General features: G+C 38.9%; 1 protein-coding gene across 1 annotated transcript in view; it reads right to left on the bottom strand.

Annotated features, from left to right (window-relative positions):
- Positions 1–856: 856 nt before the first annotated feature.
- Positions 857–15,258, bottom strand: part of LOC149299908 (FERM, ARHGEF and pleckstrin domain-containing protein 1-like) — a 67,429-nt gene continuing 53,027 nt past the window's right edge. The window contains exons 13-26 of the mRNA XM_089485860.1: positions 14,545–14,732; positions 13,512–13,601; positions 11,608–11,741; positions 11,132–11,213; positions 8,585–8,822; positions 8,172–8,302; positions 6,114–6,182; positions 5,773–5,862; positions 4,977–5,059; positions 4,581–4,693; positions 4,116–4,279; positions 2,804–2,911; positions 1,595–1,746; positions 857–938 (exon numbers count right to left, since the gene is read on the bottom strand). Of these exons, the coding sequence (XP_089341986.1) occupies positions 857–938; positions 1,595–1,746; positions 2,804–2,911; positions 4,116–4,279; positions 4,581–4,693; positions 4,977–5,059; positions 5,773–5,862; positions 6,114–6,182; positions 8,172–8,302; positions 8,585–8,822; positions 11,132–11,213; positions 11,608–11,741; positions 13,512–13,601; positions 14,545–14,732 (1,724 nt within the window). The remainder of the gene's footprint in view (positions 939–1,594; positions 1,747–2,803; positions 2,912–4,115; positions 4,280–4,580; positions 4,694–4,976; positions 5,060–5,772; positions 5,863–6,113; positions 6,183–8,171; positions 8,303–8,584; positions 8,823–11,131; positions 11,214–11,607; positions 11,742–13,511; positions 13,602–14,544; positions 14,733–15,258) is intronic.

The raw sequence follows: 15,258 nt of genomic DNA, 5'->3' as shown, positions 1-15,258 counted from the left end.
ATATTCCCTTGCGGCTGGGTTTAGGATTAAATCCAGTGGCTCTTCATTGTGATACAGAATGAAGCCGAGGTACTAGCCGCAGCAGGGGGATGGGCCGAGCATCTCGGCACAGCGTGTCTCAATTAATATAGAATTAATAAATTGAGGTGACTGTTTAAAGCATGGAATAAAAAAAAATAAAAAAAGAAATCACAAGATGATGTAAAGTGTTTGGGGAAATCAATTTACTAACATTCTTAACAACAATACGACCACACATACTTAATATACTATAAAGTAGAAAGAAAAAAAAAATAAGGAATTAAGAAAAGGGGAGTTCTAAAGTAATGAAGTCATTTTACTAATGAGCAATTCTACAACTTGATAGTGTTTCTGGTGCTTGAAATGTAAAGTGCTTCGTTTACCTATATGGGGAGATATCATGATGTGGAATTGGAAACAAATACTGTATAATAATAATAATAAAAAACAAACAAACACCTTTTTAAGTATACACGTCAACACGCGCACACACACTGAAATAGAACTCGAGTACCAATACAAGTTTAATCATTTGTTCACTATACTAAAGATATATTTTAATGTTGGCACACAAAGTTCAAACAGAATGTCAAAATTTATTGTACAATATACCACCTGCTGCCGTTGACGGGTTAATTTAGAGCAGAACAAGGTAAATATATATAAAAAACGTTAAAAATTGGTTTTTTTTGCTCAGATAATCCTGAAAAAGTCATTGTGAAGCAGCCATCTTCCATGAAATATCTGCTTGCCTTAGAAAATCGTTCAACAACAAATTGGGGTCGGTATCAAATTTCTGCTTAAAAGAGCAGCTGTTGAGGGCTGGGGAATGTTTTTAGTACATGTGAGTCTCTCTGTGACTCAGAAGGCGAGAGCGACAGGCCGAGTCTGTGGCACTGCGAATAACCTCCATCCACCTGAAAAGAAGGAGAAATGACCTCAGCAGGCAAGTATCAGGCAGTTAACATACATTGGCAGCAATTATTTCCCATGGAATATGTAGGCTTAGTGTTCACACACAACTGTTCAAAGGTCTGGGGTCACTTAGAAATGTATTTGTTTGTAAAAGAAAAAGCAAATGTATCCCTTAACATATCAAATTAATCAGAAAATCAGAAATACAATGAAGACGTTCTTAATGTTGTAAATGAATATCATAGCTGGAAATGATTTATTTATTTATTTTAACAGAAATATCTTCATAAATCTACAGAGGCTCTTTATCAGCAACCATCACTCCTGTGTTCCAAAGGAACGTTGTGTTTGTTAATCCAAGTTTTACATTTAATCCAAGTGTTTATTATGTTAATAGTTGGACATTTTCTTGTTTCCATGAAAACAGCTAAATATGGCTAGAATATATATATACATATATATACATATATATATATATATATACATACACACACACCAATTTTTATGGATACATTTACATTACATATACATCTGACATACTGCAGGGCAGTGGTCTACATGAGCTGGTCTGCAACATGTCAAATGCATAAGTCCCCTGGAAAAAGAACGGCATATTATGACAGCCCTAGCTTGACTAGAAAAAGACTGACACTCTTACCTTTCAAATGTGTATTCATTCTCAGCCCTAAAATAGTAGACGTGTGACTTGAAGTGAAGTTTAAAGACATAATCCTTATGAATATTCTCTGATTCAGAGGGAATGGTAAGTGAATATCCCAGCAGGGGAAGACTGGCTAAGGGGTGATTGTCCTAAAAGAGGAAAAAAAAACCCAAAATGTCTCAAATACCTGTAAAGCTATCAATAAATGTGGTGCTACAAAAACCAAGCCGAACGATTATAACTATTATGAACCATGGCACAATCTAAGAATCTAAAGAAAAATGTTCTGTGAGTAAATTACTGAACTGATTTAAGTCAATTTTTATGAAAGTCAAGTCACTTTTATCCAGACATATAAGATCATATAACTATATTGAGGAATAAACCTGTCCCCCATGGAAGAGAGATGGACTTGTGCTTATCAATATCCTGTATAGATAAAACATTTAGGATTAAGCTCTATGGATCTATCAAGTATCCAACATCTGAACTAGTTCAAAATTCCATATGCTTAGATTCTACACTTGGATTCGGGAGGGTAATAAATGCCCTGGCTCTATCCATCATGGCACAAATAAAGGGTTTTGTAGGGATATACAGGCCCTGACAGTAGTTTTAGTTGATGTAAACATTTACATATTTATTACATATAAAAAAGGAAAACAAAAAAATGCCACGGAGTGAACACCAAAGAGTGCAAAGCCCGTGTATGTGCAGAAGGAAAATGTCACGTTCCACACATTGTAAGGTTGTGATTACAATTTGTTAGGTATCTAATTGTGACAAACGTATTGGCCATGACCCAAAAAAAAGAATAAATCTAATTCTGGAACTATATCTTCGAGGTTGAAGACCATTACATATATACATACTGCTCATTTAATACAGATAAATATAAATATGACCAAAAAGGCAGCATTTGAGATGTTCAGCGAATAATCAACCAACCCATTAAACTTATATACAGAGTGGTGCCACCACAACAAAGCAGACATTCTTTAGAAACCACGTTTTTTCAGTAATTGAGAATATATTCGAGGCAAGAGCCTCTCCTAGTATCCGTTGGGTATGGCTGCAATATCTACTGTCACAGTGAGAAGGACATACACATAATCTGAGTTATAGGAAATACATGTTCATGCATGAAACATAACATTCACGGGCACATTAACCATCCTCCGTAAGTCAACAAACACTTTGTTTTACCTGGTGTGACTTGTAGAAAAAGAGGCAGAAGTTTGTAAAGACCACCCAGAGTTTCTGCCACCCGTTGCTGTTCTTGAACTTTCTCAGGAGGTTTCCAGATAACTGATTCTGTCGTATAGAATACAGATGTGTAAGAGGGACCTACATGTATAGACATGAGTAATTCTAGCCCAGGATAAACAAACTTACAAATTCATATGAAAAAAGACACAGCCTTTCTCGCGTCACCTGCATTCTCTGTGTTTTGGGGTGTATTTAAAGTAACGGAGATCTGTAAATTTATTTGTGATTGATCTCTGCTGTGAGCTCTCCTACCTTTGTACCTTGAATAAGTTCACTGTTCTTTATGTATATGACCTTCATTTTTGTAGAATGTATCAGTTGCTTGGTTTAGTGAGCATCTGCTTACACACATTAACACCCTATAGGCCTACAAAACATACATTCATCACCACCCCAGCTCCCACTGGTAATGAAGAATGAGGAAATGGTGACCACAAGGAAGAAAGAAGGATTTGGGTATCAAAATAGAGCATCTAGGGATTCTAGGAGTTAAATGTTTATAAGCCAAGAGTTTCAGAGGTGGTGACGCTTGCAATAATGCAAATTAATTATAACAACATTATCGGTAAAATGTGGGAAGCTTTTTGTTAGACAACATCAGGCATACAAATCTCGAGTGGTGTAATGCCTGAAAAATGTATTTTATTGCACTGCTGTCTTCCACGTAATATGTTAAAGCATCTGCTGCCACCTAGTGCATTCAAAAGCTCTTTACTTCTATTCACAAAGGCTTTTTCTAATCATTGGCACTTAATGTGACATAGCTGTGTCAGTCTGTTAGAACATATAAACTCAAGTTTAATGCACTTGGTTTGTAATTAAAATAGAGTATGTGCACATATGATCATTTATATGCAATGCTTGGTATAAATTTGTATACAAATTGATTTCTCATACTATGCAGCACAGCACAAATGATCACAAGTTCTATTCTTACTCTGAAAATATCAATAAAGACGACTCGTGGTGATAAAAATCCATGTGTAAGATAAAGGCCAAGTCGCTGGGAAAGTAAGAGACCAGCTCATGGCTCTTCAAGGAAGGCAAACTCCGTATAGAGTCAGTATCTGGAAATCACCAAACTTTATATTCATGTTGTGCTATTTTGAGTTTAAATTGGGAATCAAGTCGCTAAACATTACAAGAAAACGTAACGTCCGATATCCTAGTGGGATGAGTTTTGTTTTAAATGGTTGTACATGGTATAAATACAGACCATTCTCTGCCAGATTGCAACAGCGTAGCTTACCTCTACTGCAAAGCTGAAGTCGATCATGGATACGCTAGTATTTCGGTGCCAGCAGACATGGACTGTAGTATTACCCCGATGTGGAGACTGACGTTCTAGTGACGTGCGTGATGAACTCAAGTCATCTTCTGACTCCTGGTCCGCAGGTCCTTCCTCAGGGCTCTCTACCATAAAAAATAAAAACAATTGTTTACAAAGTGCCCCATAGCTTACTTATTACAAAATATACATCCCAGTTAAATGAGCGACTTTATATAACGTATAAGCAAAATGTTGTAAACCGTTATAAAGTAAAAGTTGCACCCATATTTCAATAAAAATGTTACGTACGTAACACAGGCTGGATAAATTCACAATAGAGGTGGATATGTTTTATTAATAGTGGCGTCACACAGCAACCTTTCATCAAGAAACACAAAAACAGTAAAGTCGACCCCCAGTTCAGCCAACGCTCTGTTTACTCACTGCCATCAGGGGGACTACTAGCCAAGAGCTCAGGGATAGGACCACCACTTTTTTCAGCCAGACTGATAGCCATCTGAATATCCTCTCTCCACTTCTCCATCTCAGACCGGGAACTGGAGAAAAACGGTATTTGCTTTAATATATAGTGATTTTCAAGGTTTTTTTTTATCACATACATACATACATATAATATTAATCGCTTGTGCTGGTGTTTTGTGTTTTTGTGAAGGAAACCAAAGAAAAAATAAGTAACAACTATAATAACAAAAGGGGATGCCATGGACATTTTACAACCATGTTTGTTAGTACTTTCCCAAACAGTTATTTCTAAGATATGATTTTCCCAAGGCCCCCTGATACCAATATACGGAAAGCTGAATTTGTCATATAAATTACCTGGCTGCCACCACAATAGCCTGGTTCTGGCTTCTTAAAGTAAGGCAGTGAGGAACGCCCCATTCTTCTTCACTTTCTTCTACCTTTAAAGGCCAAACAAAGTATTTAAGTTCAATTTGAAAGGATGCAAAAGGCACTACAGTCAAATATGTGTAATATGCTAAGCATTATGGATTTCACTGCAAAAAAAGAGGGATAAATCCCTGGATCAAATGTTAGAAATATATAAATACCTAAAGGAATTTAAAGTTCAGAAGGGATGTTTAACTCTAAGGGGGAGAAATGGGAGCACAAGAGGTCATCATAGTCTGAAACTAGTTACTGAGAGGCTAATACAATGAGGGAATTTAAATAAGATGAGACCAAGGACAGATAAAGGGCCAAGTCTAAAAAACAGGCAGACTAGAATGGCCGAATAGTTCTTCTCTACTAGCAAGTCTATGTATTTATATGAATGCAGAATATACTAACAACTGAAATCTCACAGACATTAGTCAGTAAGTATTAGGGTTATGGAATTCAGACACATCCAAGGTCTTTAAATCTTGCACAATAAAACTTGTTCTATGTTATTTTATTATAAGGTATCCCAACCATCTGAAGTGTCCAGGTCTTCCCAAAAGTGGGCCATGTAAGTAATGTCAGCGTGTTTTGGGGCCAAAGTATTTTATTTTTGAGGATAACACTGGACAATTGTAGTCTTAAAATGTTGGTTGTGAATTAACGCGTTTGTGAGACAAGGTAAAGGTCACACAACAAAGGTTTAAAACAGAAAATAAAGAAGCGTGCAACTTACTGTCATATTGTAAAGGGGAAGCTGCCCATGGACTTTAAACTGGTTCGAGGAAGTCAGTCCTCTGCTTGTATACAGCAAGACGTCATTAAACTGGAAAGGAAACGCACAAATTCATTTGTATTAGTTTTGCTTCGTCATTACCTAAAGTTTAGTTGGCAGCTTTATAAGGAAACTAAAGCCAGCAAACGCATGAAACATGATTTCTCTTATTATCGTAAAACAGCAGCAACACTTCCGACCCAGGGAAGATGTCATATGATCCACGTGCGTGAGGATGACCATCAAAGGCTGCGGGGAAACAACCGCCTTACTTCTCTGGCAAGACACACAATTTCACGTACCAAGAAGAACATCCGCTGCTGCAATCCTTTCCCGGACAACTTGCTTAAACTGCCGAGCCGAATAAACTCCTGAGGAAGAAAATCAAGACAAAGATAAAGCAAATCTTTAAATCTGCCAAAGAATTGTGCTTTCCAGAATAATGAAATAGCAAAGATTTGTAGCAAGCAGATAATATGCACTATTGCCTCTGCAGTATTTAAAGGAAATCTATGGGAGTTTCCATACAATGCCCCCTGTAAATAAGTAAATACTGTAAACTCAGCACATGGGAAACAGCATATCAAGTATATAGCAGCCATAACCATAGCACATTTTCCTGTAACTGAACACCAGATGAAAGCACTCAGAACATTTTTGGCACCAGTTAGCCTTCATATCAAAATACTTGTAAAATTACACACATGCTTACTGTGGGTTAATGTCAAGCAGTTTAAACACCAGCATTATTTATAATACCGTATTTGCTCGATTATAAGACGAGGTTTTCTAATCGGGGTCGTCTTCTAATCAGACCTCAAATAGAGTCTGATTAGGAGACTAAGATCCAGATCCCCCGCACCGCTGCAGGGGACCTGGATCCTCCTGTCTCACCCCCCCCCCATACACACTTACCGGTGCTTCCTGCTGTATTGCCGGGGCAGCGGGTTGACGTCTACGCGATCCGCGTAGACAACGTCCGCTGCAGCCGGAAGGAGGTGTGGCTAGCAGCGGGGGTTGTCTGCGTCCGTCGCGTAGACCTTCCCCGACTGTCAGAGATCTCTGATCTCTGACAGCCGGGGAAAGTATACGCGACGGACGCATACAAACCCCCGCTGCCAACTCCACCTCCTTCCGGCTGCAGCAGAAGGCGACGTCAACCTGCTGCCCCGGCTGGAAGCACCGGTAAGAGAGGGCTGAGAGGGGAGAGAGGAGAGAGGAGAGGAGAGGAGAGGGGAGGGGGGGGGGAGAGAGTGTGTGTGTGTTAGTTAAATGGGGGCATAGGGCATTTCTGGAGTGGCGTTAAGGGGGCATTTAATAGAGCACTCTGCCTCCTGAAATGCCTTATACCTCCCTATATGCCACTCTGCCCCATAATATGCCTTTTAACCCCCTAAATGCCAGAGTGGCATATAGGGGTATAAGGCATTTCTGGAGGCAGAGTGCTCTATACAATGCCTTTTAACGCCCTTAATGCCACTCTGCCTCCTGAAATGCCTTATACCTCCCTATATGCCACTCTGCCCCATAATATGCATTTTAACCCCCTAAATGCCAGAATGGGATATAGGGGTATAAGGCATTTCTGGAGGCAGAGTGGCATATAGGGGGTCAAAAGGCATACCATGGGGCACAGTGGCATATAGAGGGTTAAAAGGCATATCATGGGCCACAGTGCCATATTGGTGTGGCAAGCCTGGGGGCAGATGTGCGTAACTGGGGGACAGGCTGGAAAATACAAGAAATAAAAACAAAAAAAATATTTTTCTCAATCATAGCTTTTATTAAAAAAAATAGTTTACATGAATTAACATTTACTGGTAAAACTTTTTTCCTTTAGGGTCGTCTTATATTCAGGCTTTTTCTTTTTTCCTAAGTTAATATTCAGATTTTGGGGGGTCGTCTTATAATCAGGGTCGTCTTATAATCGAGCAAATACGGTATGTAGCTCCCAAGGCTTCTTCATTATTTTTGTATTCATGCAACACCAGCAATTTACACCGAGCTTCTTACAATAGACACTTTCAAAGGGTGTGATAAAACTAGAAAGGACGGACAGATAGATTCTGTAAAGAAAGCCCAGCTCGCAGGCTTACAATATTCATGATGATATTCATGGTCAAGAGTTACACCAGTTATAAAAACATGGAACATAGGCGAGGTTTTAACATTTTTACATGAAAGACTTTTTCTGGACTTCAAATCTCTTTCTTGATGTATCATGGTGGAACTGTTGACTTGGTTCCATTGAATTACAAAACTGTGTTACTGAAGGGTCTGGAAGGCATTGACTTTCCTCCAGGCAGCTAAAAGGAGCAGTCAGACAAACTTTACTTGTTAGAAGGCCAGCCATTACTTACCCTTCCTGGAATGACCAGATTGTCAATGCCTGTCAAATCTTTCCTAAGCTCCTGCAGCTTCTGGAAATTTTCCATCTTGATCATCGTACCGTGAAGCTGAGCTACCATTTCTGAGATTTCGGCTAAAGCAGCTACGGGGAGGAAAAAGAAAAACACGGTTGTGCATTACAAAGAAAAGAAAAAAAAAACTTGTATATAATGGCACATAAAACCATTGTACATTGTAATAAGCAGCATTGGTTTATTGAGCATAGAACCATGAACTAACACATAATAAATACGCATAAACCTTGTGTAGGTGTTGGCTGGGAAATTGATGATCACTGAACCATTATATAGATGCTAAAATGGCAAGTTACAGGAGAGCAGCTAGAATTATTTGGGGTAAAAGTTCTACTTTAGGCAGTTCTCACCTCGGGAATCCCTGAAGTCTGGGTGATTTGGAGAGTAGTGTTTGCACAGCCGTTCCATGATCTGTTTGTAGTGCATTAGTCGGTGCAATGGCTGGATAAGGAAGCTATTCAGAGGCAAATAGCAAACCTTCTCCTGCTCAAAGTCCCGGCACACGATTTCCAGCTTGCGGGAGGCTTTAATTGCTTTCTCAAGCTCCATCAGCGCCTCGTAATGTTTCTGGAGATTACTTGTGAGTTGCTGTAAAGTCAAATTATAAATTTTCAATAGGAGACTTCAAACCTGCACCTTTGCACCGTCACAAGAGCTACATATGCATGTTCTTGGTATTTGGCTCAATGAATGAAATGGAAACAGAATATTAAATGTAATATATTGTAAACATGTAATATATGATATGATTTTATGTCATAGAGATCCAAGATGCATATACTTTTTGGTCCTGAAATAAATACTGTGCAAAGAATGGCCTATAGATATGATTCCAGATGTCACAGACACGGAGTGTCAGCCATGTGTGCAAAGCAACCAAACGAATGCACTTGCTGATGAGACCACATCATTAGTTGATGATAAAAGCCCTTTGCTTCTCAATCTGCATTGACTACAAATAATTCAGTTCTGCTACAAGCGGAGGGCTACCAGCTTCCTTCTTGAATAATTCATTTTCGCATTTAGCCTCAGAAAGGGAGAAATATAATGGATTAATTGATGGGAGTTAGTAAATACATAGGTGCATGTACAACTATATATAGCTATATAAATATATCTCTCTCTCAATATCACTCCGTCATAGTTATCATTACTCTTTGTTCTAGGCTTTGCGCTACTTCACTGTAATGCTACCTAAGCAAACCCTGCAATAATTCTATATGAAAACACATTTTCCTCGACACTTTGTCTCTAAATTGATTATATTTTAATTATTCATTTTCTTAAAGCAGACTTTTTATACATTTAAAAGGTAATTATCCCCCGGTTTGATGCCTTGGTTTCCTCTGACCTTTAAGTGTATTCACTAATGAGGGAAACAGAACTAGTTTATTTAATGAGCTGCTGAAATATCTTGCTTTCAAGCATACGTGCTCCTCAAATCACATATTCACATTTTCCAGCAAGCAACCTTGCACATAGCATAATGAGACATGCAAAAAGCTTATTTAATCTAGACAGAAGCACATTTCCTTGAAGTAGTTCAATTAATGAATTCTGCCTAAAATATATATATCTTTTTTTGGGTGCAATTTAATGTTGATAGAACCCCCATTGTTCTACTGCAATAAAACTTGTAGCAGGTTTAGCAGGAAAAACATCCATTCCCTGCTAAAACGGTCATTTTTAAGAAATGTATTATTATTGTTTCAGGCGGGAGCTGTCTGACACTTTTCTAATAGAAATAAAAAAAGAAGAGGTAATCTCAGCAGATTCTGTATATAACAAGGACACTTTACAAAATGGACAATTACAAAATGGACAATAAGATTAACACACCTTTAAGACCCACAGGTAATGAAGGAGGTCTTACTCTTGCAAGATTACAATCCAGTACATGTGATCAGTGCATTTATTGATTTATATAGTACCAGTATATTATGCTATGCTGTACAGTAGATATTTAAGAAGTGCATATACCATGTGGGTTATTAAAGAATCATAAAGAACGTGATTTACTTTAGGAAGAAAATTAAAACTATTTTCATTATTAAAAAATTAAATACCGTATTTGCTCGATTATAAGACGACCCCCCCAAAATCTGATTATTAATTTATGGAAAAAAAAAAAAGAAAAAGCCTGAATATAAGACGACCCTATAGGAAAAAAGTTATCAGTAAATGTTAATTCATGTAAACTATGTGAACAATTTTTTTTAATAAAAGCTACGATTGAGAAAAATATTTTGTTTTTATTTCTTTTTTTCTCAACCTGCCCCCCCAGTTATGCACATCTGCCCCCTGGCTTGCCACTCTGCCCCAGAAATACCTAATCCTCCCTATATGCCACTGTGCCCCATGATATGCCTTTTACCCCTCTAAATGCCACTGTGCCCCATGATATGCCTTTTAACCCTCTATATGCCACTGTGCACCACCTTCCCCGGCTGTCCGAGTTCCCCGGCCGCCCCGTTGCGGGGAACTCTGACAGCCGGGGAAGGTCTGCGTGATGGACGCAGACAACCCCCGCTGCTAACCGCACCTCCTCCCGGCTGCAGCGGGAGTTGTGTACGCGAATTGCGTAGAGCTCTACACGCTGCCCGGACTACGCACCGGGGACTCAGAAGCACCGGTAAATTGGGGTGGCATAACACAGGAGGATCCAGGTCCCCTGCATCGCTGCGGGGATCTGTATCTTAGTCTCATAGTCAGACCTATTTGAGGTCTGATTATATGACGACCCCGATTATAAGACGAGGGGTATTTTTCAGAGCATTTGCTCTGGAAAAAACCTTGTCTTATAATTGAGCAAATACGGTATTACGATTTCCTAATCAGAGAAACTAGTGTGGCCTTTTGATGTTGAATGCCAAAAGATATTAAATATTCCACAGTACCTTCATACCCTGAATGTTCTTCAGCATAATATCCCCAATCTTTTGATTTTCAGATTTCATGTAAGAATTTGATCTTCCTTCCCTGTGATAAGAAAAGCAAAAAATAAAAAAAGTACTGTACTACTCGTATAGTTTTTATAGTAAAAAAAAAAAATAAAAAATATATATATATAAACCCACTGCAGAAAAAAAATATTTATACAATTTATATAATTTAATAGATTCATGTGCAAACCTAATGGCATAACTGTTGTGGTATTTATAAAATTCCATCATGTTATAAGGTATGCAGGGAGTCACAGAAGAAACAGAGTTACCTCTATATGTGTGAATGTTCCTGCTCTAACGCAGAATCAGAAGTAACTGGGGGTACAGCAGATCTACCTTACCTTGGGAGTTTTTTTTGTAGTTTGGACTTTGTTTGAATTTAATTTGCTTTACCGAAACATATTCGGGTAAAATGTGACATGTCTTACCAAAGAGCAAGCCTCTGATCAACTTCTTTTAGGAAACCAGTGTGGAATTTATGTATTGGCTCAAAGTTGGAGAACATGAGGGTTTTTAGGGATTCTGGCATGGAGTCGTCTTTGTTTAGTGCCTTCAGGAACCACTGTGGGGGAAAAAAAAAGCCAAAAAATGTGTGATATCCAATCCGATTACAGTTAAGAAATACCGTATTTGCTCGATTATAAGACGACCCCCCAAATCTGAATATTAATTTAAGAAAAAAAAGAAAAAGACTGAATATAGGACGACCCTATAGGAAAAAAGTTTTACCAGTAAATGTTAATTCATGTAAACAATTTTTTTAAATAAAAGCTATGATTGAGAAAAATATTTTGGTTTTATTTCCTTCTATTTTCCAACCTGCCCCCCCAGTTATGCACATCTGCCCCAGAAATGCCTTATACCCCCTATATGCCACTGTGCCCCATGATATGCCTTTTAACCCTCTAAATGCTACTGTGCCCCGTGATATGCCTTTTAACCCTATACGCCACTCTACCTCCAGAAATGCCTTATACCCCTATATGCCACTCTGGCATTAAGGGGGTTAAAAGGCATATTATGGGGCAGAGTGGCATATAGGGAGGTTTAAGGCATTTCAGGAGGCAGAGAGCGTATAGAGAGTTAAAAAGGCATTTCTGGAGGCAAAGTGGCATTAAGGGGGTTAAAAGGCATTTCATAGAACACTCTGCCTCCAGAAATGCCTTATGCCCCTCATTTAACACTCCCCTGCCCCCCCCCCAACTTACCAGTGCTTCTGACTCCCCTGTCATGTAGCCGGGGCAGCGTGTAGATGGGGTGGGGGTGGGGGTTAGACAGGAGGATCCAGGTCCCCTGCAGCTGCGGGGGATCTGGATCTTAGTCGCCTCATAGTCAGACCTATTTGAGGTCTGATTATAAGACGACCCCGATTATAAGACCTCGTCTTATAATCGAGCAAATACGGTACTGATGACACCTAAAATAAAAATATAACTAACAGAAAATCCTACACATATTTAAGAATATTCCCTGACTGGTTCCACCATACTGATACTACATTTCATATGCCAACTTCCAACCATCAAAGGGCCGAATGACTAGACATCACTCACTTCCCACTCGGTCTGTATTACCTATGGCCCACACAGTCAAAAGCTCTATCCCATTGGTCATGAGAATTCCACATTTACACCCAGGATTAGTCCTGTGATATTATATCAAAAACTTAACTCTCATAACAATGTAACCGCTATGAGCATGCAAACATTATGGATGCTGCACATTTAGCAATCTGAAATTGTTGCGTAACTGGGTAATGTACACTTTATACAATTATTTTACAATATGCCCCTATTCCATTCATATTCTTAAAATTGTAGTAACCTAGGCAAGTGAGCTGGTTCTGATAGAAAGGTGTCTGAACACACAGTGCATCTCAGCTTGTTGGGTATGGGGCTGCGTAGCCACAGTCCAGTCAGGGTGCCCATACTGACCCCTGTCCACTGCTCAAAGCGCCTAACAATAGTCAGGTGAGAAAAAGAACTGGACCACGGAGCAAGGGAAGAAGGTGGCCTGGTCTGATTAATCAAGTTTTATTTTATATCACTTGCATGTGTCGCTTATATGGAGAACACATGGCACCAGGACGCATCCATGGAGGCCCCACCTCGCAACTGATAAGACTGCTGCTATCTGCTGCTAACGTCTTGGTGCCAGACACCACAGTACACCTTCAGAGGTCTAGTGGAGTTCCTGCCTCAACGGGTCAGGCCTGTTTTGGTTGGGAAAAGGGAGACCTACACAAAATCAGGCAGGTGGTCATAATGTTATGGCTGATCGGTGTATATGCAGACTGTGTATACTTTGGCCACAACAAACTGTTATACGTTACCGTTGTGATAACTTCAAGGTCTTTCAGGTAAGTGCACTCTGTGGTGGAAACCTCCTTGGCAATAAAATATGCTTTGTCTGTTGGACATCTCTGCAACAGGCACATGTGAAGAGCAATCAAAATCAGACAAAGACTCAAATCAGAATACAAAAAGGCCCTGAATAATTACTGTAGATCACCATACTAAAGTCACTGCTACAGTTGATGCCCAAAGTTAATGTGAAATTTATTTTAAACCTATTGACATTGTGAAACAAAACTGAATTTAATGAACCACTTTAATAATTTAGCATTTTTTCCCCACTTCGAATTAGTTTAGTTTTAACATGGGTAACCAGATTTTTTAACATTTTTTTACATTGTACAGTACATTATTAATATATAAAGGTCCTTAATGGAAACTTGCATTATGTATTTGCATATTTGCAGAAAGGCTTGTATAGCAAAGAGTCCTTAAAAAAATCATTTCTGAACAATGAAAGCAGCTGCTTGTAACCTATTAGAGCTTTGGCTCTAGCTGCCACAACTTCCAGCTGTCATCTTTCATAAGAGCTAATGATCATAGGTCAGAAAGCTGTTTTTTTTTTTAAATGAAAACAAACCAAGACAAAAAAAAGTTTCTTGGTGCACACGGCAATTATCTTTTTACACCACTGTGTATGCATATACTGTATGTGTATACATATATATTCCTTAGCACAGTCTTAAAAGCCCACAACCATGCAGATCTACTAACGCCACATGGGCCGTTTTGTATATTGTCAACTTTTTTGAAGACATTTCCCACATAGACAATAGAGAATACAAAACCTCCTTCATTTTAGAAGCACACGCTGAACATATTGGTACCGAATATTTCAATACAGCCTTACACCACACAATTTTTGGTGCGAAGGGAGCATTGAGTATTTTTTTTTTTAACTGGAGTTTTATATTACAACTTATTATAAGGATCGAATGCCCTGGCACTATGGAGTTGACAGACTTGCTTAAAATATACCATAACTACCGCTGAATGTAGATGGAACAATACCTTTTTACGGCTGTCTTCTTCGTCGTCCGTTCTGATGCAGACAGGTTCATTAAGCAGTGGGCTAATTAGAGGTGATGAAGACTTTCCATCTGGGCTAAGATTTGGTGATAACGAAGAGTTCAGGCCAATCATACCTCCTTGAGAATTTATAGATAGTTCTGAAAGATGCGGGCTTCCTGTTAAAGAACCTATGTAAAGAATGAAAACGAATATTTAGAGAACGAGCATCTACCCAATGGACACTAACATTCAAGCCTCGCTAAAAGCCTAAATCACATACATGAATGACAAATCCTGAAGTTAACACATCCAGACTACGTTTAATACTTTGCCAAATAGGCATGGGCTTTTGCCAAATCAAGCACAATTATCCAAGAAGGTTAACAGTGCCTGGGAGCCACTATTTAATGGACATTTGCTAGAGGATAACAACGCACAGGCTTTAGTGTATTACACTTCTTAGAATGTCAAGCAAATGAGAGGCCGACTAAACTACCAGTACTACAACACAACACGAGAGGTATACCTTTTGATGGAATTCCACGTTCCACTGAAAGCTTGGGACAGAAATCCTAGCATAGCTAGACTATTTGCTTCATAAAGAGAAATGCACAATAATCAGTAAGTTAATTGAATAACCCTTCATGGGTGCTTTTGGAGGACAGTAACTGAGCCATGAACGCGCACAGTACAAGAAATACACCGACTGGGGAA

This window comes from Sceloporus occidentalis, unplaced genomic scaffold, assembly GCF_023333645.1.
Source record: "Sceloporus occidentalis isolate IW3139 unplaced genomic scaffold, rSceOcc1.0.p SCAF_27, whole genome shotgun sequence".
In the NCBI taxonomy this organism is placed as follows: domain Eukaryota; kingdom Metazoa; phylum Chordata; class Lepidosauria; order Squamata; family Phrynosomatidae; genus Sceloporus; species Sceloporus occidentalis.
The sequence above is the reverse complement of the archived record's forward strand: the minus strand, read 5'-3'. Positions and strand labels throughout refer to the sequence as shown.